Source organism: Ischnura elegans, chromosome 4, assembly GCF_921293095.1.
Source record: "Ischnura elegans chromosome 4, ioIscEleg1.1, whole genome shotgun sequence".
NCBI lineage: Eukaryota > Metazoa > Arthropoda > Insecta > Odonata > Coenagrionidae > Ischnura > Ischnura elegans.
The window spans coordinates 58,674,680-58,686,749 of NC_060249.1; the positions used below are offsets into that span (position 1 = coordinate 58,674,680).

The following is a 12,070-nucleotide window of genomic DNA, read 5'->3' on the forward strand; positions in this document are numbered from 1 at the left end:
TTTATTTAGCTTTTCTTGATTGTTTGTTCCCTTCTTTTTTGTGGTAAGTAATACAAAAAGTATTGGAAGCATTCAAATATTCAATTAGTATTACTAGTAGACCAGTAGAGTATTATTTAGTAAACTAATGATGCGCCTCCTTTATGATTAACCCAGTGTGAATTTATATTCCATAATTAGGCATACGTGTGTGATTGCGGTCTAGTGAAGGACTGTGAGAACTCATGCTCCGCAGCATCTGACTCGATCGCAAAAAACGCCTTGTGTTTTCTCTGAAGTTCCCGCAATGATCTCTTCGAGTCTCCTCCGAAGCCACTTCCGGAAAGAAGGCTGTACGCCACCGCTTTGACGGCTCGAGATCAGACTCGTGAAAAAAAATGCGATAAAATGAGCCTACCATCCCTCGCACCCTCTTAAAACTATAAAACAATACCTTTTCGGCGTAAAATACCATTGCGGTTTTTACTTCCTTGAAGAAGAAGCCCTTGTTTTCATAGCCGCGGAATGGCACCCGCCCTCCACCGCCTCGGGATCCCGCCCAGGGAGCACGGTGTCCCGGCCGTTCGACCAATGGGAAAGCGCTGAGGGAAAAAGGATAGTGGGGAGGAAGCGGGAGGAGTGTGGGGCCCAGAGGAGGAAGGGGCGGGAGAGAGAGGAAAGGGAGTAAGGTATCCCCTGTGTGTGTGGGATGGGTGGCCAAAGGTGGGGGTGGTGTTGCGTGATGTTCTCTGTGGAGGGAGAGTTGGAAGGAGAGAGCGGAGGGGGGTCTGCCCGGATGGAATGGTGGGGGAAGGCTGCCAGTCGGATCGTGGGCGTAAGGCGAAGGCTTAGACCTCAGTCGTGTGGAGTCCACCGCACTGCCCTGTGCTTACGAACCCTATCAAAGAAACATTTTTTTATTTCTGGTCCGCCGGAGAGCACGCGGAAGAAGGTGGTGGTGTTGTTGGTTACGAGTCGGAGGTTCGGTGTCCATGCTGCTGCGGCCTCTGAGGTCGTCTTCTCCAGGACGGACACCCTCGTGAGCACCGTGCTAGGATACGCGAGGACACAGAGGTGAGGACACCACACCCTCTCCATATCTCTCCCCATTGCCCCCAGAGCGAGCACCCCCCTCTTCGGTCTTCGGCGGCAACACGTTCTCCCCAACAGCCCTAGCTGCTTGATTTCGGCGGTCGCGTGTGTCTTCGCCCGGCGCGGAGGTTTCGAGGCACGCCCACTATTGCGAAGTGTTCTCGGACGCCTCGCTGTGCCGTCTCGGACGTGTTGTGGGAGCGAGTACAATCAATTATGAAGCATCGTTCGCCCTCTCACCGTGTGTGTACTAGGTGTGCCCCTCTCGCATCAGTGTGTTGGTGAAGTTGGTGTGTTTTGTGATGTATGGCCATCGGTAAAATTGGGTGCGGCACGATTTTGGATGTGTTGTGAATTGGCTTACAGTTTCCTATTTTCTAGCCACGCTGGTCTAGTCTGTAACTTCCCGGTTTAGTTTCCTACTCTCCTAATTTGTGAACATTGTATTTGTTTCGTGTCTTACTAAGATGATCATATGTAACATACTTATTGGAAGCTCGTAAAACCCCAGAATAATATAACTGCGGTTGACATTTCACATTTACGTGGTTTGTTCGTTTGCAATTACTGTTAGGGATTGGTGGTTAAGATGGACAGTTGATTATGTTCCTCGTCTTAAAAGTTTAGCGGGGCATTTTATTCTAGGGTTGGAATATAATCTTGTCTTTGGCTGTTAATGCATCACCATGACAAAGAGCAAACTTATTGACCTAAGGGTTCTTTATGTATGGGTCTTGAACATATCCATGATTAGTCACGGGTGTTATGAACATTGTGATGCAGGCCGATCTGGTGTTTATAATGTTTTTCTGTGATTTAATTCCCTGGTATTGTGCAGTGGAACGGCCGACGCGATGCGTGGCTTTGTTTTCAAGAGTGCAGTCCGATGCTCGTACCCCTTCCATTTGATGCACTCCCAGTTAGCTCCAGCAATCGCCGCCCACGTTCCCATTGCGAGGGTCCGTTGTGATTTTCCGTCTCGTCAAGCAATTCGCTGGCACTCATTGAATGGATTATGTTAGTCTCATTTCCATGTCCTTTTTACCATTGAGGTTGTTTTACTTGTTCGCTGTTCTATGGAGACTTCAACGCTCGAGTGTTGTCGTGAATAAAATTGGACTCTTTGGAGACTTCAACGCTTGGCAATAGTACCAATATACGTGCATCATTTTTTCCCGTCTCTTTATGTGGTTACTAGAATATATTCTCCTCTTTATGGATCTGTGACTGTGATTGGGTCAATTTTACAAAAAGTGAATTCGCATATATCTTTTAAGGCCGATTTTCTGTTTTAATGGATGAAATTGAATTCTGATTTCTCATTGTAATTGGTTTTTAACTTACGATGTTAGGGTGTTTTTTGAAAATTTAGTTAATTTATCGGATTTTTTTTATATTTCAAGTGAATATTTCCTTGCAATAAAAATCTAATAACTTGAAACCGGTAGATAGTAAATTTAGCCTCTTTTTAGTTTTAAAAACTGGCGCCTGAGTAAAAGGTGACCCTTACCGTTATTAATAGAAATAAATGAGGTAAATGGATATTATAAGTTCAGAGATAATGCCCTCTCGTTGGGCCTCTAATTAATGGAATTGCAATGTTTGACTGGAGGGTATAATTACATTTCAAGCGGAATATTTTGTAAAGTTTAGTGAAGACATATTTTTTCAAGCAGGTGCAGCAATTGCTTATGTCGTCCGATAGTGGTTTTATGAAATGAGAAAGTTTATCCTCGTGAGGAATATTTTAAAAGTAATACAGTTTCTATGCGGCGAATAATTTCAGATCATTGATAGCACGATTATTAGAGTGTTTATCCGATAGCACGAGCATTAGAGTGGTTATCCAATTTACGCTGTCCATTTAGTACTCTGATAGGCAAAAGCTCTTGATCAGGAAGTTGCTTGTATTTTATTTCACTCACATATCTCTAAGAATATGAATTACAATAGGATTTACGATGAAGAAGGTCGTGATCTCGCGCAAGGTTAGTATTTTATAGGTTGTGAGCCAGAAAAGAAAAGACGCTGTCAACTTTTGAGCCACTCCCTGGCATCAAACGCGGCGTTTCCAGCTGCTCCACCGATCGCTCGCAACCTCCCGGACCCTCGACAGAGAGCATCATCCAGAACCCTTCCATAACATCCGCCCCGCGAAATGACAGCGCGGAGCGATTGTGTTCACGTGCTCCGAGAGGACTGGTATCTCATTTCGTCTCGTTGGAAGCCGAACGTGTGCACGCGTTGCATTGCGTGTGCCCGGTCCAGTTCTCGCATTGTAATTGCGATGACTCGGGAGTGATAAGGCGCCGTTTGATATAGTGGCACCGCGCGTCGCCTTTATAAGTTTGTGTCTTTTGCCGAGCTAGATTTTCAATCTGGAGTTTTGATCGCCGGTGCACACATGCACGAACGGGAGGGAGAATGTGTGGGAAGAGGGTTGGAGAGAAAAGTGTTGAGGGCGGAGACGCCGCAGTGGCTTGAAGAGAGAGAGAGAGAAAAATGTATATAGGTCCATTCATTTCGAGGAAAGCTCCCGGTAGTCCGGTATGTGTTTGCATGTGTTAGCTTCGGCGGGGATGAGAGAAAAGTACTCGCGAGTGTGTTGATGAAGTGTCTCTCGAGGTCCGATTCTCCCTCGGAGTCGGCGGGGTTGACGTTCAGTTATTGGCGACCGCTTTTGATTATCTCTCGTCGGGAATTATCTGCCGGAAATGCCTACGCTTAGGTTTGCAATCCCGCCGCTCGATATAGCTTATTTTTTGTCCCGGAAAGGGATTCTCTTGTCTCCAATCCTGAATGTAAGCTCTCCCCTTGTCTTGTCTATTTCTATTATCCTATCCTCCATCTCTCCTTTTCTTTCCTTGCATGACGTCCTTACGGTTTGTGCAGATGTACAAGTTGTCTCAATTTTCCGTAAATGGATTAGTGTCTCTTTTGGATTAGTGTCTCTTTGTGGTCGGATATAGATTTATAGCCCTAAGTTGTTTTTTAACCAATGGTGCCGTAATTGTGGGCGTTATCCTGTGTATTTCCTGTTTAATTTCATTACAGTCCGACTTACTATCATATCTTCAAAATGTAGCCAAATGCTGGAAGCAGTTTCATGGAAGAGAACTTAATTACATTTGATATCTTTCCATGGAATTCTCGGGTGATTACAATTATCATTAAGTTCCTCAGACTTGTTTCGATTTATTATTTCAGAAGGGTATGCGATATGAAAAGCTCGAATGTTGTTGTGTTTGAATCCAGTCAGTGGAAAATTATTGCGTTGACCTAAAATATGCTATTTCTCGATTTTGATCCGGTACTATTTCAATGGCAGGGTTCATTAGTAAATTTCTCCTCAAATTTATACTTTATTTTGCATTAGAAATGCTTTCTCTATTCGCCATACATTTAACCTTTTCTATGCGTTTAGGCTGAGAAGTGGTTATATTTTACGGTACTATGACATTTATTATTAATAGTATCTGCAAAGGATTGGAATATTAATTAATATTCTACATTTTTGCTGGCAGGGGAGTGTGATTTTTGTGAACTGAACTTCGTTGTTGTCAGCATCATTCCTGTGAAACAAATTCATTCCAGAATCTATAATCTTGAACTGTAGTTTTTTTCTCTTGAAGATAAGGAAGGGTGTTCCTATTTGTTATTGGCGTTGTAAATTATGCCTATCCAGGTTAAAATGAAGCGGGTAATTTTAGTCACATACGGTATTTACTTGCTTGCGGTTGTATGAAAAAATTAATGTTCTTACGTACAGAATTAGCATGCATTTAACTATGCCGTGCCCGTAAATACGCAGCTAATTCATCGTTTGCCCATTGAGACACGCCAATATCATTTTAACAATTATTGAGAATGCCTTAATTTTTCGCCCAGCGACTGACGTGTGACGACTCCTAAAGTGACGCGTGCAATTTTCCTCGGAGGCTATAAGCGGTGGTATAATTTTAGTGGCAAGGGTCATCCTCCTGATTTTTAATTAGGATTCAATTGATTTGTGTATCGCAAAGTTGATGGACCCAATACGACATCGTTTTTCTTGCGTTAAAAATACCTTTTATTTGGAAACTTTCAATTGCTATGAGGCCTAGCTGAATAGAATATGCCGCCGTTGCATCTTCATATTGCATGTAATTTTCGCCGTTACTTTAAACATTTTTAGTGAGCTTTGAAACATTTACAAGTGATAGATTATATAAGAAACGCTGTAAGTTTTACACGCGATACAATTTCTATAGCTTTTATCATCTTAAGATGCAGCTCCTTTGTAAAATGCGTAATTATGGGATCTCTGAAATATCATGGATACTATATAATTGGTGAAAAGAGCTCTCGAAAGCTTAATTGATTTGGCTGGCCTGGAACTTCTGGCACTAAAATTTTATCGTGCATAAATAACATCTCTTTAAATCCTACTCTAACGGCACTTCGCGGGCCGGGCGCAATCAAGAGCTTAGACCATGGCTATTGAGCGCATGAAAGTCTTCTATCTCACTCACCACTCCCTCTTAATTGCTTATAGTATGAACTGGAGAGGGCTTCCAAGGCGCACGCTTAAGCATATGCATTTTTCGTGCGAATTTCCGTATACCATATTCGATTCCATAGGAGCGTGGCAAGAGTGATTTCGACGCTCGAATTTTGGTAGATTGACTCCCGTCGTCCCGTGAATTGTTCTAAAGTTGATAAAGTCTTCACGGGAAATCAGCCGGGTAAGTATGGACATTGCTGCCAACGTTTCAATGGCCTTCTCTGCCATCGTCTTCAGGGCGAATTCGCCCATCCTTACCCGGCTGCTTTCCCGAGAAGACTTTATCAGCAAGATTCGCCGGGAAAGCACCAAATCCTTCTGATCTAAAGTGTTTAAAGTGATCTAGTTTTATCTTAATTTAATTATTTGGCAATTTCTGTCGGGAAAAATAAAGGTACTATTTTTATTTGATTTCCGATTTCAGCAAAGTGTTTTTTTTATGTGGATGAAAGCTTCTCGGGTTTCTAACCGGGTCAGGGTCTGCATGGTGTGGGCTGACGTTTCGTTGGGAGACTTTTCCAACATCCTCAGGGCTGATGATGTTGGGAAAGTCTCCCAACGAAACGTCGGCTCACACCATGCAGACCCTGACCCGGTTGGAAACCCGAGAAGCTTTCATCCACGCTATTCACCGGGAAAAGCTCAGATTGTTTTTTTTTTATTTTTCTGAAGCTATAGATGGCGTACCAAATTGATTACTGCGCATCGATGGCTTTGCGCAGAAACTTGCTATCACTCAAGTTTTTGATGAAAGTTCACAAAGCGTGATTGACTTAAAAATTTGATTTTGTCGGAGATTTTTGGAATTCATATGCTTAATGAATGAGGCGTAACCAAGCGTAAGCCCTTGGTAATAACTGAAAAATAGCGAATTTTTCAGGCTAAAGAATAATCATTTTTACAGCTTGCACTTTAGGGCCACGCCTCAGCGTTGAAGTTAGTTGTCATTCATGGATTCTGGAGACTGGGACATGGTTACTATTTTAATTTTACCTCCTTGCTTATAGCTTCTTGAGTATGCAATGAGCTGTATTATTTCTCTTTTTATTAAATTTAATTATCATTTTAAAAGCACTATGTTTCGGGGCGAGTAATCAGATCACTTACTTTTGTTTCTGTATTTTTTATGCATGGATAAGGTTAGTGACAGCACTTATGCTTAGACTAGTAGTCAACCGAGTCTTATTTCTACGATAAAAGTGAAACAGATTTGTCGCGTAGAAAAATTGGAATGAAGTCATATGAGGGTTTTAGAAAAAAATTAAGAGGAGACAATCTAATTAGTCAATTTTGTCACTACCGACTCTTTGTTCGAAGATTTCTTTTAACTTTCTTGTTAAGATCTTCAAAAATATATAAAATTTCACTGATTACGGGTCTGGCTGTGTTAATATGTCTACTTCCTGTAAAAAATCATTTGATGAATCCTTGGAAATAAAGTCCGTGGAAAATGGCCTCGTTTTCATTCCTAGCACGCAAACTGGAAGTTTTTATTTATCGTAGAGCGATTTTTCTGATATCCTTATCGCCGCTTTACTGACTAAAATAGCACGTATAAATATGCGTGAAGGTTACTTAATCATTTCTACGATCTCCTAAGAAATATGATTTCTCTGTGCAACGGTTAAATTGTGCCAAAAGTCTACCTACGCTTGGACGTATTCACCTGCTAAATGCGTGAAGTTTTGTCCCAATAGATAGATCAACCTCAATGAATTAAAGCCTTAATACTTTATTTTGAGATTTCCCCCTCTATTTTCATAGTATACCGGTTCAATACTATTGTTTTTACTACGCTATTGTCGTCTTTTCATAACTACCTCTTTAATGACTGAAGGAGCGGCATGTGAGAGGGGTTTATTTTTCTTTCAATTTTTGGACTGATCTGCTATAATATTTAACTTCCTCGTAAGGGTTACGCAGAGCAAAATTCCTTCTTGCCTGCTTTTTAGGTACTCCCATTTGTATCGAACCACTTTTTACTGTGTTTCGAAATATTCTGCTGATTTTCAGTGATATGCTGGTTAAAAATTAACTTTTATACTGTTATTTTTTTCGTCGCTCATAGAGGTGTGTGAATGTTATTTCTTTCATTTGCGCGTCGATAGTAGGAATTATTTGTGCTTCTTCGAGTAACGACTACGTTATGCAAAAAGTCTTGGCTGTGGTTTAAAGGAAATCCATGCTGTAAATGCGTCTAGTTTTACTGAAATTTGGATATTTTCCTTTACTCATTAACCTTCTGAGAGTTATTATTTACTATTTTGTGCTTTTGTGGTCTGTTCATGTTGCCTCTTCAACCGCTGGGGCAGCTGCATGTGAGAAGGTATCTTTAATTTTTAGCCATAATCTCCTATAAGTGTAGATTTTTCGAGAAAAGGTTAGATTTTACAAGAACATATTTGCTCAGATAGTTAAATGATACTTTTTGTTAATTAACTCATTTAATTCAATTCGTAAATATTCCCTATTATTTCAGCTATTATTGCCTACTTTATCACTGCGTAACGGCTTGAGGAGAGATTTTGTGTTAAAGTTATTTTCTGTTTTCGGAAGATTCTCGTGAAATGCGTAGGATACCCATTTAACTTCATCTTGTGGATAAATTTCACTCTCCCAAAACCTCGAAAAACCTTTGTGTAATTGAACCAATTTTTACATTAACTTAAAAATAATCCACAATCCACCAAAAGTAATTTATATTAAGCTATTGCGTCGTCTTTTGTTCTCCTTGCCATTTTGTCAACGGAAACCGGGAAAACCCTTTGTGCAATTGAGCCAATTTTTACATTAGCTCGGAAATAATCCACACATTCCTTGTAGTCTGCGGACTAAAAGTTATTTATTCTACGCTATTGCGTCGTCTTTTGTTCTTCTCACCATTTTTCTAACGGGCCTAAAGCGCATTTCCCTCCTCCTCGCTCATTTCCCGCGGCCTCCCGTCCGAGGATATTTTCCATTTCCCGAAAGGGGGAGCCCGCTCGCTTCTCTTCCGCCTGACCGCGAACTCGATTCTCGTCAATGCCGCCGAGCCGCCCGTGCCATGCGGGGTAATTTCACGCCTCTCTTTTCGATTACCCTAAAGACACGCCGGAATAATTTAGGGCCGTGAGAAGTCGTATGTTTAAATAGACGAAGAAAAAAAAAATGCGAAGCGCTTCGCGAGTGAGCGTTGTCTTTTCCTTTTTTTTTTAATTTTCATTTATTTTTCGCCGTTTCTCAACGTTCCAAATATGCATATTTTGAGCCTGTTTTTCTTCATTTTATTTTTATCCTCCGCGAGTAATGAGTCGTCGAAGGTCGTTTCTTGAAGGGTTTGAACTTTGTTCGTGTGTTGCGTCTTTTTCAGAATCCTCGAGTATGGTCAGTGTTGGATGGAATCGATCGCGTTTGCGTGTGTAGAAAATTTCATTGGCTATGGAAATTGCCATAGTAAAAGAAACGTTTGTCCAGGGATACCAATGGAATTTGCCGTCGAGAAATAGTACTCATAGTAAGGTTTGACTTCTTCCCCTCCTGGAGATCTCTTTCACTTCTGACAGTGTCATTCCCTTGCGTCTATTGTACCTATCAGAAAATATCTCGAAGTTATCCTCAGGTCTTTTTATGGTTTATTTTGTCAGCAAAACTGTCATCTAGTGCAGAATTTTCCGTATCTCCTTTGATTGTCCACACCTCTTTTTTTTTGGCATATCATCCTTTGTCGAATACAAAATTTCCTGTCTCTGGCTCCATTATCTTTCCGTTAATTTGGAAGAGAGTTCATTGAAATTATATTCTTTCTAGTGCTTTTACAGCCACTTCCTTCGCTACATTGAATGAAATAGCATTTTATTATATTTCAATAATTGTGGATTCGTTGTACACGAATTACTTTTTATAATACTTCCTCCCTATATCATATATTTTTCATCATCTGTAGTGATTCATTTGGTATTCTCGGCAGATTAAGACGATGCAAAGAAAATGCAATGTTTTCTGTGGGGCATTGAATGCATCTCAACGAGAAACTAGGGACTTGTTTATTATTGTGCATGGTAGCCACGATTTATTTGTTTCCAATATAATGTGCGCAATATTAGAATGAAAATAGTTAAAAATATTTCGTAATAGTATGGTATGGTAACGGTATTTTTAAAACGTGTTTAATTACTCACATTGGGCAGTAGCAAATTCAATGACGAATAATAAAATCGTGGCTGAAACTAAAAATATTTTAATACTCCGATGAAAATTGTTGCTGCGATTTTTGAAAACGAGTTAGGTTAAAATTAGCTGATTCTAGTGCAATTTTGTTGTCATACGGCAAGTATAATTTCCCTTCGTTGTTTTTTCTGTACCGTCAAAAGGTTAAACTAGCATTGCATGTTACCCTATTTCAGAAGAGCCTATTCTCCAAATGAATTGCGAGACTCGTTTTCCACCAGTTATATCCTTTCCTGAGGAATGCGACGGCTTCCAAATTGACGGAAAGCTAATCCAGGTTAATCATGTATCGATCCTCGTTTTGTTACTACATTTACGCGCCTAACTAACGTCCCATGTACTCAGAAGGCTTATCCTTTTGAAAGATTCCCTATACTCTCTTAGTGAGCATTGCCCGCCTCACTCTCTCCATTTTCCCGTACCTCATTTTCCCCTTCATCAATCTTAATTGCCGGCGGTCGTTACCTTTCACTATTGTTCCAGATATTATCGAGAACAAAAGCTTGCTTATTCGACAGCATGCTTCCTTTGCGACTTCAAATGTCTCGATAGTTAACGCGTTCAATAGGAGGTGGGGAGGTGGTATTAGGTACAGTCTCGTTAATATAGGAAACGATGCAACAGCGGTAGGCTGTGTTGAAAATACGTGGTCTATTCTGCTGTGAGTGAGGGGGTGTTCAATTTTTTTCGGCCCCTTTGTGGTTTCTTCTTTGTCGGCATCTTTTGCACCCCTTTGCTCTCTCATTTTCCCACTTGCCCCAATAAGTATTCCAATCAATGGTTGGAAATGAGCGAGCGCGGTGGGAAATCTTCTAAGAGGCCACCCGCACCTTTTAGGATGATGCATTTTTCGCCGAGGCGTCCGCCGGTCCATCCATCAACATCCATTAGGCCGCCGAAGGGATATAACTCAACCCGTGTTGATGCCGCTTTGCGAAGGAGTACCTGCGAGAGTGCATTGAAATAGGCCTTTGATTTACCGTCTCAGGGAGGAAGGGTAACCTTGAGAGGACCCGGAAGTAGGCATTGATCAGGGCTGAAGGGTGGTTGTAGTTCTGATTTTTCTTATTTCGTTGGCCAAGGTTCGACTCCTGTGTAATGAAAAGTAAAGTTTTGTAATTTCACGTAAATTTGCTGATGGACAACCTAGGTTTCGGCGTGGTAGGTTGGCACATCTGGCAGAGTTGAATGCAAAATTTCTTCTATTCAAAACAACCAGATGACGACGTCGAACCCTAGGTCTCCATTAATAAATTTATGTGGAAATAAAAAATTTGACTTATCATTATTTAAGTCAACTCAATGAAGTCACGCCTGAGACTACGAATTAGTTCGACTCATGGTAGTGACAGAGTTTTCTTGGACGTAATACCTTGACCGAAGTGGCTTATAAGTTGCTGAAAGGGTTCGGTTAGGAATTATGTTTTTGTATCCGTCTTTTATTAATTATTTGCCTTAATAGCCCAGGCGAAGAGAGCATTCCACCAAAAGGGAGACCTGCTTACAGCGGGAAACTTAAATATGGAAGTAAAGAAACAATTTATAAGAACCTACGTTTGGAGTATGCTCCTATACGGAAGTGAGGCATGGACAATGACCGCAGCGGAGAAAGCAAGGATAGAGGCCTTCGAAATGTGGTGCTACAGAAGAATGATGAAAATCAAATGGAACGACCGGGTTTGTAACGAGGAAGTCTTAAGAAGAGTAGGAGAGAAGAGAAGCCTCATGAAAACCTTAATAAGATGACGGAATAACCTTAAAGGCCACATCTTGAGACATGATGGCCTGATGAAGACAATCGTCAAAGGACAAGTGGAAGGCAAGAACGGAAAAGGAAGACCTCGAACAAAATATATGGAACAAGTAAAGAGAGATGTGAAAGAGAAGAAATGCGTAGGTGTGAAAAGATTAGCTTATAGGAGAATTGAGTGGAGAGCTGCGTCAAACCAATCCTAGGATTGTTGACCAATGATGATGAATACTTCCCAGCAGCGTACCATTTGGCATCAGTGTGAAGGGTGCAGTTGAAACACTCTCGTCTACATCTAAATTCTACCCCTACAGCCACCTCGATAGGCGTGTGGTGGGAATTGTTTGGACAACACCCGTCAACGGGTACGAAGATACATATGCATTTAGATGGTCGTTGCAAGAAATTTTACCGCTAGAGTTTGACTTTGCATTTATTTAAGCCCTTTATTGTTCAGATAATATACGAATTCCTGCACCTACCCTTCACAAGATATGTAA

The 12,070-nt window shown here is 41.1% G+C and overlaps 1 protein-coding gene across 1 annotated transcript in view; it reads left to right on the forward strand.

The window, feature by feature from the left end:
• The first annotated feature begins 679 nt into the window (after positions 1-679).
• The window catches only part of LOC124158148, a 524,623-nt gene continuing 513,232 nt past the window's right edge, over positions 680-12,070 (forward strand). The window contains exon 1 of the mRNA XM_046533332.1: positions 680-1,053. Within this exon, the coding sequence (XP_046389288.1) occupies positions 689-1,053 (365 nt within the window). The 5' untranslated portion in view covers positions 680-688. The remainder of the gene's footprint in view (positions 1,054-12,070) is intronic.